At 41.9% G+C, this 15,751-nt stretch overlaps 1 protein-coding gene across 1 annotated transcript in view; it reads left to right on the forward strand.

Annotated features, from left to right (window-relative positions):
* The window catches only part of ARHGAP5 (Rho GTPase activating protein 5), a 97,035-nt gene that overhangs the window by 21,721 nt on the left and 59,563 nt on the right, over nucleotides 1–15,751 (forward strand). Inside the window, exon 2 of the mRNA XM_077464821.1 lies at nucleotides 8,966–12,849. Within this exon, the coding sequence (XP_077320947.1) occupies nucleotides 9,139–12,849 (3,711 nt within the window). The 5' untranslated portion in view covers nucleotides 8,966–9,138. The remainder of the gene's footprint in view (nucleotides 1–8,965; nucleotides 12,850–15,751) is intronic.

A 15,751-nucleotide genomic window follows, 5' to 3' on the forward strand; every position in this document is an offset into this window, starting at 1 on the left:
CAGTAATGTAATCCTAACAGATTACAATGTAGTGTGTGTGTGTGTGTGTGTCATGTTTTTTACTTTATTTTTTATTTTTTGAATTTTGCGGCGGTCGCGGCCGCTTGCAGAGAAGATAACCCAAATGATGGATGCCGGTGTTCCATCAGCTTAGACAACCTGTCATATCTGACGTACTGTCAGACCAGCCATATAAGCTCAGTTTATTGTTACAAATAAGTGTCAAATGCAAAACTCTGGTGGGTGTAATAAGACATCCGCTTGCCACCTTCTCACTGTATCTGTACTGTGGACGAGTGCGAGGTGTAGCAAGGTGGCAGCGACGGAACGTCACTTCCGTTACAAGATATGGCGGGTCATCTAATCTGACAGAAAAACTGCCACCGGCCAGAGGACAAAGCAGTGGGAGGACATCGGGGGTCGCAGGGACAAAGTAAGTAACACTACAGTGTAATCCCGAGTGTGGCTTCGTTTACGGCTATTGGTACTGAAAATTAACCACCAGCCACACTTGAAATTACCACCAGGAAGGTTAAGGGCAACCAAAGAGAGCTGTCAGGATGTATGCTGTTTTTAGATGATTAAAGCATTGAGTTACTTGCCACTTCAGAGTTCACTTCATCCTGTTTAATGTAAAGAGAGAAGTGTTGTACTACATACTGCGCACATGTGCTGGCACAGTAGAAAACACTGGAAGAATTACCTCTGCTGAAGAATATTTTATTTGTAGGCATTAAAGGAACTTAAAGTGATTATAAAGGTTTGTTCGTATTTTTTATAATAAACATGTTATACTTACCTGCTCTGTGCAAGAATTTGCACAGAGCAGCCGTGATCCTTCTCTTCTGGGGTGTCCCCTGGCACTCTTGTCCCCTCTTCTTCATCTGGTGCCCCCACGAGTCCCGCTTCTGTGTCCATTGACACAGACCGAAGGACTCGGCCCTGGCCCCCCCACTCTTGTGTCACTGGATTTAATTGACAGCAGTGGGTATCAATCTTTCCTATGAGGACAGAGACGGTGGCTGGAGCCACTGTGCTCGTCGCTGGAATGAACGGGTTCAGGTAAGAAAAAGGGGGGTAGCTGCAGCACAGAAGTTTTTTCACCATAATGCATAGAATGCATTAAGGTGAAAAACCTTGAGACTTTACAACCCCTTTAAAAAATCTCCCTGATAGACCTCTCTACACCAGACAATTCACATCATGTGTGTCATATCTCTATGGTTTAGGAGATATTTACAGTAAAGCCATGCGCCCATGTCTACAGCACATGCGCACTTTAGAAAGGGCAGATTGTGCCGGGACTGGTGACTCCCACACGCATGAGACTCCGGGCCAGTCATAGAGCCGGAGTTCGCAGCCCCGGAAGGAGGAGGGGTGAAGATGGACTCTTGCTGCTAGTGGGGACAGCTGTGACATCGCAGGCTTCGTTTTCAGGTAAGTGACACATAATGGGCTATTGTGCAGTTCATAGTAGCCCATTATGCTTTAAATTTGCAGGGACATAAAGAGGAAGTAAAACCCATCAGGGTTTACTTCCTCTTTAACTGGTTATAGATCCTACTACTTAATGCCAAAATCGTGCTTCTGCTGGGAGGAGATGTCCGAGAAAGTGCACCAAAGACTTTTCGGTGATTTTAACAATGGTGCCTAATCTCTAGGTTTGGTTGTTGCTCATGATTCTTGCTCCAGTGAGAATCTGCACTCCATGTGTACCAGAGCTGCATGATTAATCATTAAAGAATTGAGATTGCGATTCTACTCCCCCCCCCCCCCCCCTTCCTGATCTTAAAAAAAAGCATTTCCTCAATTCAGTGCAGAGTTCTGTGCTCAAGCTGACGGCTATCAAAAAACAGACAGCCTGCCAAGTTTCTCACAACATTGCTTAAGAGAGAGATTATAACATTTTGGTTCTTTTACAGCAAAGGGATGAACTTCTGTCTGTAAATGAGGACAGCTTAACCACTCAGACTAAACCTTTTTTGACACTTGTTGTTTATAGGGGTGCAACGGATCAAAAAACTATTGGATCATTTTTTGGATCAGCAAATAATAATTGGATTTGCAAAAACTTGTGAAAATTCCACCACCATATCGCCCCCACTTTAATATACATTGCCCCCACTGTAATATACATCGCCCGAGTATTGGCAGGGTATGGAGTGATGGCTGTGACTGAACTTGTCACAGAGTAGCGCTGTGGGCACTACAGATCCCCTCCACTGTACAGATCTGTACACAGAGGGGTGAGAGGAACCGGCGTCATCATGACGCCGGTTTGTTTACAAGTGATCGCTCCATCATTTGACGGAGCGATCACATTGTAAAGGCTGACGGGTGCACCAAGATGGCCGCCGCTTCGGAACTAGGCCAAAGCTGCGGCCTTTCCTAAGGCCGAGACCGCGGTGACGATCCGTTGCACCCCTAGTTGCTTACAAGTTAAAATCAGTATTTTTTGCTAGAAAATTACTTAGAACCCCAAACGTAATATGTTTTTATGTCACACTGTATTTGCGCAGCGGTCTTTCAAACCCAATTTTTTTGGGGGGGGAAAAATGCATTTTAACCATTTGCTTACTGGGCACTTAAACCCCCCTCCTATCCAGACCAATTTTCAGCTTTCAGCGCTGTTGCACTTTGACAATTGCGTGGTCATACAACACTGTACCCAAATGAAATTTTTATCATTCCTCCCCCCAAATAGAGCTTTCTTTTGGTGGTATTTGATCGCCTGTGCGATTTATTTATTTTTATTAAAAAGACCGCATTTTTAAACATTTTTTGTTTTAAAATGTTATAATGGGTAATTTTTGTCTGTCATTGATGTATGCTGATGAGGCGGCACTGATTACACTGATAGGCAGCACTTATAGGTGGCACTGATTGGCACCATTGGTGGGCATTGATAGGTGGTACTTTTGGGCACTGTTGGACGGTATAAATGAGGCATAATTGCCTCTTCCTCTTAGGATAAGATAAGCTGGTGATCGGCTTTTTTTTTTCTTCTCCACTGTCAGCATGAGGAGAAAAAAAAACAACCACTGAGCTTTTGTTTACATCATGTGATCAGCTGTCATTGGCTGACAGCTGATCACATGGTAAGGGGCCGGGACCAACCCCTTGCTCAGATCAGTGATCACCTGTGACTCGGTGAGCACATCGCGCTCTTGGGGGGGAGGCTGTCTTTTAAGACGGCCTCCTGGGAATTCACATGCATGCTGTGGCTGTCATTCGGCCATAGCGCGGATGTCGGTTGGTTAAAAGATAAGTGTTGTGTGTTTTACCCATCATACTTGCCTAGGTGGATGCAGCATCTGTCCCCTGGCGTTTCTGCACTGAGAATGGAGCGATTGAACACCTCCGATGGATCTGTATTCTCACCTCCCCGAGCAGAGAGTTGCTGACTGAGCAGCTGTCTCAGGCTCTCAGTGGCCTGCTGAGATAGGCATCAGTCCAGGCACCTGGCAAATCCAGGCTTCATTGTCATGATGACGCGGTGCCTAGATTTATTCCTGTGACGTCAGCAGGGAGCGGACTTCAGACCGTGCACTGCTGTAAATGGGTCACAGGAGTGCAAAAACGAATTGCAGTCCTGTGACCCATAGGAGAAGCCCAGCTAAACGAGCTTGGGCTGGACTTCTCCTTTTAATGAATAAAAAAAAAAAAAACTGTGAAGTTTAACCTTTTTTTTTTTTTTTTTTTTTTTTTTTTTTTTTTTGTATTATGTGAAAGATGTTACACCGCAATCGGGATTTTTATTCTAAGCAAAAAAAATTGTAATTCTCATTTTAGCCTGAATCATGCAGCTCTAGTGTGTACACTTATTTTCATTCTTCAAAACTCATGCTATGGGAACTCAAAGCAAATACCAACTGTGATTACAAAACTTCTTGCTATATAGTTAGTTAAACACCTCAAACTACTACTGACAGCAGCAAGACTGAACCTTCAACAGCAGAAATGGAATATACAGATGCCAAGATCCTGCACAACTACTGATGTTCATGAACTGTAACTAGTGCCTCTGAAACAATCTACAACAGTAGATGTTAGTTTCACACAAAAGATCTGCTGCAACCCCAGGCTAGTCCTGTTCTCTCTAAGGCTCCATGCACACTGAAGCTCAAAAAAGCTATTTCTGGATGCCAGATTGCTGGCAGAAAACGCTGGTTGAAAAACCTGCTTTTAACAGCGTTTTATACTAGCGTTAATGAGCGTTTTACAGCGTTAGCGTTAATGGGCGTTTTTTATAAAAATACACAGAGGACACTCCAAAAATCCCACAATGCATTGAAAAATAGAATGCCGAACACTAATGAACGAGCGTTAATGAGCGTTAATGAGCGTTTGTCGTTTTTTGCCGCTGAAAAACGGCACTTTGAACGCGAATTTCTGGCGTTCAGAAAAAAGCCCATAAACTCCACTGCTCATTAAAGCTGAAAAACGTCCATGTGTGCATGGACACATAGGCTAACATAGAGTGGAGTTTATGGGCTTTTACAAAAAACGCCCAAACGCCAATAAACTGCAGTTTATCAGCTTCAGTGTGCATGGAGCCTAAAATATACACCTAACAAGTAAAACTGTATTGTCCTTACACTTAGAAAATTGTGATGAGACCTCCAGGGACATTTATTCTACACTTCTGCAACTGCTTCTTGACCTAAACTGCAGTTTAGCGCAATAGAAAAACCCATTGGAGTCTCTTGCACCGAACATGTTCTGCAATTTATTAGGCTGGAATCTAAGTCTCCTAAGGGTAGACTTCATCTTTTGCCATAAGCCATTAAAGAGAAATTCAGAATAGCTGCCACTTTTCTGGCATTAATCCCTCTTGTTAATGTATTATGCCAAATTCATGCAGCATAAGCGTCAGTTTTTGCTTATGACAGTGACTGCTGTATCAAAATCAAGTAGTTCTAAAATGTGGCACTTTTACCATGTGCTGCAATGAATGTGCCAAATTCTAAATAAAATACTGATCATTTATATCTGACAAAAGTGGAGCTGCTTTTGGCATACAGAGAGTGAAACTGACAGATATTTTGTGAAAGTGTCCCATGTGCATTCAAAACATTTTGCAGCTTCAAATTTGACTACAAGTTCTAGATGGGTACATGAATTCGCTGCACCACTTTAGTACACACGAGAGACACTTTTACATCTGTCTGCACCAGTCCTTATGAATTCAAGAATTTAAAGGGAAGTGAATGGATGCCACCAGAGGTCATGTTCCATGATTAGAACACTGTATGCTATCCATATAGGCTTACTGTAGGTGTCGTGTTTTTTGCCTTTCAGGTCCAGCGGACAGCTTAATTTACATTTATGGATTTGATGTTGATTGTTGCAATGTATTGCCTAATCGTAGTATAGGGGTATCTAAAGATGCCAGGTGGGGAGTGTACTGCCACAGCAGCTGGTCTTTGTTGTGTTTGGTATGTTCCTCTGCCTCCCCTCTTGTTTTGGTGCCAACTAGTACAGTTTTTGGTTAGACATTCCCTGCTTCTTTCTGTTGGTCAGTTGGAAGATTCACTTTCCAAGCAGAGACCATGCTTATGAAAGTCATTCTTAAGGCCCATACACACGATCAGACTTTTTGACAACAAACATGCAAATTAGCTGTTTTGGAGCAACATCCGACCGTGTGTACGCTCCATCGGACAAACTTTTTTCTCGGTTTTCATCGGACTTTTGTTGGCTGTGCGAACGGACAAACTTTCTGGCAACAAAAGTCCGATGGAGCAAAGTCTGATCGTGTGTACAGAAAACCATAGGACTTTTGTACAAAGTACAAATAGGCATGCTCAGAACCAATGCAAAAGATCAGACAACAATACAGAAGTTGACCAAAGGTGGCGGTAAAGAGCAGAAAAACCACATGATTTGGTGAAAGTTGGCTGAAAAAGTCCTGCTGTGTGTATGCAATACAAGTTCAGGGCCGACGCCCTTTGTACAAAAATCCAAGGGAAAGTTTGTACAAAGTCCTATCGTGTGTATGAGGCTTTAGAATTCATGGCTTAGAGTTCATTCTTTGCTTTGATCTATGAACCTGTTCAGATTGCTCTCCAAAGGGATTTTAATAGGTGGTGAGAGGGTGTTTTGTTTTGCTCCTCTCCACCTGCTTTAACCCCTTAAACCCTCCATTAACAAAGCATAACTGGGCCCGCGGAAAGCAGCAGGGTATACTGTAATTCTTGCTGCAAAGCATCGTGACCATGGCTTGTGTACACCTCCGTCTGCTGCCTCTGTAGCTGAAGGAGCTATCCGTTGCAGGCCACAAAAGATATATTTATATCCAAATTACCAGGGGGGCCGTATTAAACCAGAATACGGGCCGGACTTTGGACATGCCTGCATTAAACTGATGTCTTCTCTGTTCACACTACTGCGACAAGTGTTTTTTTTTTTGTTTTTTTTCTCCTGAGATTTTCAGTGCAATTTTGTTGTGTAACTCTAACTTGGCTGCATTTTTTTTTTTGCATATTCTCTGGGGCCATGTTGATTTGTAAGTCGCACCAAGACCGCACTGCAGAGTCGCATTGATGCGAATGGACACCCTTGAATATGTGATTTTCCTTGTTATGCAATTTTGTGCGACTCAAGACGCATCAAAAATCACACCTGTGTGAACCAGCACTTAATGTATAGTAAAAGAAAAATCCATTTCTCCTTTCAGAAAAACTTTTCATTTCTGTCTGTTACTAAGTCTCCCATCCTTGGCTCCTTTCACATCAGTAGCGGATTTGTAGGGTGTGGAACTGACCCTGAAAGCAAGGACAACCCCTGTATAAAGCATTATTAAAACCCCATCTTTAAAATACAGTTCAGCTTTGGTCATCAGTGTCACGATTACGCACACCCATGGCGACTAGCTAACCACAACGTGCTTTCCGTGACGGGTATATGAGGAACTAAGGGGGAACTTTATACTGAGTATGCAAGACTGGCTGTGATGCTTTCACAGCCTGCACTACCTTTGACCACCACTAGAGGGAGACTCCAATCCAGCTAGCTGACCACACAGGCAGATACGAATCTTCCATACAATCTGGTGCACTCTAAGGGTTGGGGAGCAGTCTAGCAATTAGCACAAGCTTCTAGGGTTCCTCAAGCTATCCTGCAAGCCTGATCCCTGTTGTTAATCACGCTTTCCCACTGTACCCACAAACCAGAGACGCAATAAACAATACCCTGCAGCCACCCAACAGTTTGTCCGCAGACTGTTCTGCTGGGCCACCACGCACACGGGTCTCCATCTGGCAGATCTGTTAGCCTACAAACTGCATGCAATCTGCCAACACGCAGAGCAATCACATACCGATTGGCATGTAACTTAGACCGAGTACTTGGGCACTAACATACAACCACCTCTCCATAAATGAGTCCTAGCTTAGAACACAGAGGTCACTTATTAATTTTATCATTTAATATCCTGCAAATGGGCAGTACATAAAAGATATACAAAGAGAGGATTTACCAAACAAGATACAAAAAAAATACAGGAAGACACACAAATTGGCAATTTGCTATGAAAATAAAAAGGGATAAAAACAGAAATAAACGTTACCGAAGTCTATCCATTAGTAGAAGCATACTGGAACATGTGGGAACTCCCCAGTTTCGAACTGGCTTTGTGAAAGAATGATGTCCATATCTCAGGCTACCCAATTCATTGAAATATGGATGTGGGTTGGACTTTAGCCCTTGGCCAGTCAACCCTGGGGGATGTTGCTGTCTCAGCCCACAGGATGTTTTGTGTTCTGAAATAACCAAGCTCGAATTGGCCTAGAATAGCGCTGATTGCTGGGTCATGGATAGGATTTCCAATACCAGCTCATCAGTCTGATCGCAACAGTACCAATCCCTGCCTGCCACAATCGGGTGCCATATAATGAATTTGTGTGGTTCTTTAGGTTTCCGCATATGCTAAAAATAGTTAAATGTACCCATCACGTGTACGATCAAAAGGAATTCTTTTCAGCTCTCTGGTGCTAATATTTTATATTTTAGCTTTTATGAGAGATAAAATAGGTTCCTTAGATCTGTTGATATTAATCAAAAGTTTGCAGACCAGTTTTCTTTTGAGGCCTCAGGAAGGTGGCAATCTGTTTTACCCCCGCTAGCAGCCGAAAAAGGGATTAAAACTGCCCGCAAAGCTCCGCTGCAGCGGCACTGCCCATTGATTTCGATGGGCAGGGTCGCTTTAGGAGCGGTGTATACACCGCTCCTACAGCGCTGCAAAGATGCTGCTTGCAGAACTTTACTGTCCTGCAAGCACACCGCTCCAGTGTGAAAGCACTCTTTCTACACCATAGCATAGTGTAGCACCATATTGCTACACTTAGAGGTGGCTCTTCTCTTTTATACTCTGTAGCTCCTGCTGAATTTTTCTTCTAATCCCCTTTGTGGATGGGCATTTTATGGTTACACAACCTGGTTCAGTTTATAGCCATATTATCTCTTTATATGGGGCTATAAACTGAAAGACCTATGAATAAATGGTTGTGGAACGAATCATCCGAGTTTCCATTATTTCTTATAGGGAAATTTGCTTTGCTATACAAGTGCTTTGCATTACAAGCATGTTTACGGAACAAATTGTGCTTGCAATCCAAGGTTTTACTGTAGCTTACAATAACTTGGTTTGTCATGCCTTCAGCTTTATTCAGTTTTTCTCATTTAGCCTTTATTTGTTCCACTTGTGCGTCTCGGCAAAAAAATTAACAGAAAAGCTTTGCAGCAATATTTGTCGTATAAGAAAATTAAACTTTGTTTCATGCTACTGTTATTTATAACCTTTTAAAAGCACCTTGTCTTGGACATCTAGGTGTAAATGCTGCTAAGCGCTTTCCATTATTTCAGCTGTACTTGTTTTAAAATATTATTGTCCAATTTATGAAAAATTTAATTTTTTTTTTTTTAAACCAAAATATGACCCATTTATTTGCTTTTTCTTTTCCAGATGTGCCATTTGCGGTCATGTTTGAGGATACTTGGGTTCGATGGAGAACATGAAAAATGCAGCAAAACCTTACCTCTGTCTTTGACCATATATAAAGGCCTAATTTGAAAGTTGAGAATGAGACGTATGCCTACCTGTCTAAATGTACTCAGAAGGATGAGAGGGGAGTGATAATGGCAAAGAATAAGGAGCCGCGTCCACCATCATATACTATTAGTGTGATAGGATTGTCTGGAACTGAGAAGGATAAAGGAAACTGCGGAGTTGGGAAGTCGTGCTTATGTAACAGATATGTCCACCCAAAGGCTGATGAATATTATCATGAACACACCTCTGTTCTTAGCACAATTGATTTTGGAGGACGTGTTGTCAACAATGACCACTTTTTGTATTGGGGTGACGTAACACAGATAGGTGAAGATGGGGTTGATTGCAAACATCACATTATTGAACAGACAGAGTTCATAGATGATCAGACTTTCCTTCCGCATCGAAGTACAAATCTTCAGCCCTACATAAAGAGGGCAGCAGCTTCAAAGATTCAGTCGGCTGAGAAACTAATGTATATTTGCACAGACCAGCTTGGCCTGGAGCAGGACTTTGAGCAAAAGCAAATGCCAGAAGGAAAGCTAACTATAGATGGCTTTGTTCTATGCATTGACGTTAGCCAAGGATGCAATCGTAAATTTGATGATCAGTTAAAGTTTGTTAATAACCTCTATGCTCAAGTAGTAAAAGCAAAGAAGCCTATTATCATTGCAGCAACAAAATGCGATGAGTGTGTCGACCACTATCTGAGAGAAGTTCAGGGTTTTGCCTCCAACAAGAAAAACCTAATTGTTGTAGAAACATCGGCCAGAAACAATATTAATGTTGAGACCTGTTTCACAGCACTAATTCAAATGCTGGACAAAACTCGAGGTAAACCCAAGATAATCCCTTATCTGGAGGCATTTAAAACACACAGACAGATTGTTGCTTCTGCTACTGATAAATTTGAAAAGCTTATTGTACAAACGGTTCGTGATTACCATGCAACTTGGAAAACTGTTAGTAATAAATTAAAAAACCACTCAGATTATGAAAATTACATTAATTTAGAGGGAACAATGAAAGCTAAAAATACATTCTCCAAGCACATAGAACAGCTAAAACAGGAACACATTAGAAAAAGAAAGGAGGAATACTTAAAAACGCTACCAAGAACACTCAATACATTGCTGCCAAAACTTGAGGAGATAGAAGATTTAAACTGGGCAGAAGCTCTCCGGCTTCTAGAGAAGAGGCCTGACTTCAGCCTTTGGTTTGTAATGCTGGAAAAGACTCCCTGGGACCAGTCAGATCATATTGACAATGTAAATGACAGAAGAGTTCCATTTGATCTTCTCTGTACACTAGAGGTTGAAAAGGTCTATCAAAGCCATGTGCAAAACTTGGTTACTGAGAAGAAGAGGGTAGAAATGAAAGAGAAGTTCAAAAAAACACTTGAAAAGATACCGTTTATTTCCCCTGGTCAGCCATGGGAAGAGGTTATGTGTTTTGTTTTGGATGATGAAGCTTACAAGTTCATCAGTGAGGCAGATCGTATAGTGGTATATCGCAAGCATCAGCGGGAAATTATTGAAAAAGCCAAAGAAGAATTTCAAGAGATGCTTTTTGAGCACTCTGAGTTGTTTTATGACCTAGATCTTAATGCTACACCAAGCACTGATAAAATGTCGGAAATTAATGCAGTCCTTGGGGAAGAACCTAGATATAAAGCTTTGCAAAAGCTTGCAACTGACAGAGAATCTCTTCTTCTTAAACACATAGGATTCGTTTACCACCCTACAAAGGAAACTTGTCTTAGTGTCCAAAGCTGCATGGACATTAAAGTGGAACAGATACTCGCCAACAGTCTCTTACAATCAAATCTTGGCCGTCTGAACATGTATCAAGATGGTACCAACCTTGATAAAGTGAACCTACTAATTCTTGGGAAAGACAGCCTGCCTCAAGAGATGGCCAATGAAATAAGGACCCAGTCAACAGATGATGAGTTTGCACTAGATGGAAAAATTTATGAATTAGATTTGAGAGCCGTGGATGCTAACTCCCCCTATCTATTTAGCCAGTTATGGTCCTCTGGATTTAAGCCACATGGCTGTTTTTGTGTGTTTAGCTCTATTGAGTCACTTAATTTTATAGGTGACTGTATTGGCAAAATTAGATGTGAGGCCCAGGCAAGAAGAGATAAAGATATTGCAAACCTCCCGTTCACATTAATTTTAGCCAACCAGAGAGAGACTGTCAGCAAAAATCTGCCAATCTTGAGACATCAAGGACAGCAGCTAGCAAATAAACTGCAGTGCCATTTTGTGGATATACCTGCTGGCACATTCCCACGTAAATTTAATGAGGCTCAAATAAAACAAGCTCTTAGGGGAGTATTAGAATCTATTAAGCACAATTCGGATATCGCAAGTCCTGTTCCAGCTATTAAAGAACTTTCAGAAGCAGACTTGAGAATTGTAATGTGTGCCATGTGTGGGGATCCGTTTAGTGTGGATCTTATTCTTTCCCCTTTTTTAGAGTCCCGCACTTGCAGTGCTGCCCAGCCTGGACAAAATAATTCTCTGATGCTTGATAAAATCATTGGTGAAAAACGGAGGAGGATACAGATAACCATTTTGTCATACCATTCTTCTATTGGTATTCGAAAAGATGAACTTGTCCATGGGTACATTCTAATTTATTCAGCAAAACGAAAAGCGTCTATGGGAATGCTCCGTGCTTTTCTTTCAGAAATTCAGGACACTATTCCTGTTCAGCTAGTAGCAGTAACAGACAGCCAAGCAGACTTCTTTGAGAATGAAGCAATTAAAGAATTGATGACTGAAGGAGAGCACATTGCCACTGAAATTTCTGCAAAGTTCACAGCTTTATATTCACTGTCTCAGTATCATCGGCAGACAGAGGTTTTCACACCATTCTTTAGTGATGTTTTGGAGAAGAAAACATCTATTGAAAATTCCTATTTGGCAGAAAGCAGTAGAGAGCAAAGTCAGCCTAGTGAAGATGTGTTTCTTCATTCACCCCGTGGAAATTCGCCAGCGTACAGTTGCTACCCAGATTCTGAGGATGACTCGGAAGCCCCCCCTCCTTACAGTCCCATTGGGGATGATGTGCAACTGCTGCCAAAGTGTAATTTGGATAATGAAGGGAATGAGTATCCCACACACAGCACGCCGTTAAATTGCCATGATCATGAGCGCAGCCATAAAGTGCCTCCCCCAATCAGACCTAAGCCAGCTGGACCCAAGTCAAAGGTAAATAGGCTAGACCCAAATCTTGTGAGAACTATTGAAGCTGGTATTAGTAAAAACCCAAAGAAGCAAACTTCTCGCTTCCCTTTGGTGCACCCAGAAGATGCTGATTCATCTGAGAATTACGCAGAGCCAGTTGACACAATATTCAAATCCAAAGATTTTATTAATGACATCTACGCAGTACCTGATGACAGTCAAAATCACCTTCTAAAAATGCCCCATTTATTCCCTAATGCAAAAGGAGATGAAGAAAATGGTATCTCTGACAGACCTTTGCGGGGCCAGGGAGAAAGGAGGCCATCAAAATATAAATACAGATCAAAGACACTATTCAGCAAGACAAAATCCTATACCTATCGACGAAGCCATTCAGATGCCAGTGATGAGGAAGCTCTTACTATCAGTGGAAAGGATAGAAAGCGGAAACCAAAACACAGGCCAAGTGAAGAAGACCCTCTTCTTTCTCCAGTAGACACTTGGAAAGGGGGTATTGATAATCCAGCTATCACTTCTGATCAGGAGCAGGAAGAAAGAAAAACAAAGAAAAAGCCACCTAAAGTGAAAGAGGACAAGAAGGTGGGTGTTTTCCAATTTTGTTCAGCTTATTGTAGTGCTATGCACATATATACCTTGCTCTTTAATCTGTTTATAGTGCTTTATTCTATGTACAGGTTGCAGGAAAGAAAATTGCTTGATGATTTTTATTTTTTATTTTTTTTCCCCTCATCAGCACACTCTGTGTTGATAGGGGAATCTCCCACCGAGCTATTGTGTTCTACCTGTGGAGGGAGGGAGGCACAGGGAGCAGTCCCTGCTGGGAGAACACAATGGTTGTTTTCAATAATCACATTTAAAAATTCAGCATTGCTGAACCGGCTGAGATTCAAACCATCTATGGCCGGCTTTAGTCTAGTAGTTCTTCATCTTAAGAAGATGTGCTTTTGAATGTAGCATGTGCAGACATTGCTTGATTCCTGTGACTGCGTTTAGGAAGACCAGCTCTTTATAATTTTTACTGGTCCTTGCATGGCTTCTCATGCTTTTATTGTAAATATATCAAAACAGCATTTTTAATTATTTTTCAGGCATGATCACAGAATTGGGTGCCTCTGTTCCCTCTCACTGCTCTAATAAGGCACTGTGCACTTCTTGGACCTTCTGGCGCCAGGTTTCTGCCTACAAGGTTTGCAAGAAGCTACCTGGTCTTTGGGTCCAGCCCTTACTAAATTATACAGGATGCATGTAGCTGTGTCCTCTGATGCTAGCTTTGGGGCTTTGCTTCTTGATTTGCAGTGTCCAAACCCCTTAAAAGTGGGAACTGTACCGACATCAACATTGATTCTTTTTATTCTTCATGTTGCTTTCATTAGGAAATTATATTTACTTATTATTTACTTCTGTTTTTAATTTTGGTTTAACATTTCTTCCTGGTTTCTTGCCTAGGCAAATTATGTCATACATCCCAGGAGGGGAGGAGAGGATGTGTGTTTTTATCAGCTAGGCACTCTCGTACATAAATTTTTGAGTCAAGAGTTTTTCCTGATTCATACTTACCTAGGTGGATGCAGCATCGTTCCCCTGTCACCTCTACACCGCTGATCGCTCGTTTTTCATAGCTCCGTGAGCAGCTCTCTGCTCTGCACCCTCCCCGCTCACTGGAGAGCTGAGGTGTGGAGGGGGGCAGAATGGCCGGCTCAGACTCTCAGCGGCTCGTTGAAACGCTGAGCGGGATGTCAGTCCAGGCACATGGCGGACTTTATTATCACAATGACGTGGTGCCTGGACTGATCATGGTGAAAACGGGTCACAGGAGTACAGAACGGATTGCACTCTTGTGATCCGTAGCTTTTGGCTATACATCTCCTTTAAAAGTGGTTGTAGACTCTGTTACATCACTTTTACCTTTTTTACCATCACCTATCTTTTACAGGTGCAGTACTGTTATTACCTGCAGAAGTGCACCACACCATATGATATAATAGAAGTCTATGGCAAAGTGTAGCTAACCCACAGGAAAGACACAGGTGCACTGTGCTGCATTAGTGTGAAAGGCCCCTTTAATACAATCGGTCCAGCTCAATCGGACCCTCCATTCACCTCTATGAAATGGCAGATGTAAACAGATTTGTGTCCTTTTACACCCGCCTACCTCCAATCTGATTTGCAAAAAAAAAAAAAAAACGGAAGGGGAATAATCTCCTTCTGTCAGGGCTGATCGGAGGACCCGTAGAGTAGAGTGGGCTGTGTCCGCTCTGCATGGACCTGTCATCCGCCTGCTCTGCTCATTGTGGCCCGCGACCGGTTGTCAAGTAGCTTAAGTGGCCCTTGCTCTTCAAAAGGTTGGACACCCCTGTTTTATAGAATTAAGGTCCCTCTTATCCAATGAACCACTGGTGAAAAGTACTCCAGAGTACAACATGTCAAAATGGTATGACATGAGATTTCCTGACCAATACAGTTTTCTTTGCTCTTGCATGCCTTCCTGGGAGGCAGAATAATTGGTTAATACTGGTATAATGTTTGGCAGTGCTAGAACAATGTTTCCCCTTCTGTACTTGTATAAAGTGAAGCTGGTTCCTGTTGTACTTGAGACACAAGCTTTATCAGGCATGCCACTTCTATTTCTTCACGTTAACAAGTATAGTGTATGTCAGTGCTCCATACAAATCTTATTTATGTTAACCAAGCAGTATCTATTTCTAGTTGTAAAGCTTTTAATTTGCAGCACATTAACATGCATTCTCTTGCTTGGTTTGAACAATATCAACAAAGACTGACTCCACAGTCCCCTACCACACATCCATAGGTATGTGTATATTTCCAAGACGCCTTAAAATGTAAGCAGTGTACTTCTGTTGAACAGTGTTTCATGTAATTTTTTTTATGTTTTTTTTTTTTTTTTCAACCAGAATAAAAAAATAAAATATATAAATATCATTTTTGGAAAAATGGATTCCTAAGCTTTACTTGATCCTTTTTGGTTTTGCTAAAGAAGAAAGTCTGTATGTATTAAATTTTTTTTAAACATAATTTGTCAAGTCTTCAAATAAAAATTGATATCTTGAAATTGTAAAAATTTTTTTTAAAGGAGAGGCTTTCACTATTTAATGGGGAATTTACTGCATCCTATGCTGCACTTTGTTAAAAGTAAACTCCCACTGGGGAAACGTATTCCTAATGTCTTGGCTAAAATGATAGTGGTTCTAAAGGCTCAGCTTTTTTTCCATAAAATAATAAACATGTTATACTTGCCTGCTCTGTGCAGTGGTTTTGTACAGAGTGGTCCCGAACCTCCATTTTGTCTGCTCCTATAGCAAGCACTTGCTAGGGGTGCAGCTGTGTAGGCTTGACCCGAGACTGGCTTTGTGGGTCCATTGATATACACGGTGCAACCCGGGTCCCATTCCCCACTCTCTCCACACAGGATTTGATTGACCGCAGCAGGAGCCAATGACTCCTGCTGCTACTGCTGTGACAG

This window comes from Lithobates pipiens, unplaced genomic scaffold (genome assembly GCF_037356315.1).
Source record: "Lithobates pipiens isolate NorthernLeopardFrog02 unplaced genomic scaffold, aLitPip1_a1.2 Scaffold_30, whole genome shotgun sequence".
Taxonomy (NCBI): domain Eukaryota; kingdom Metazoa; phylum Chordata; class Amphibia; order Anura; family Ranidae; genus Lithobates; species Lithobates pipiens.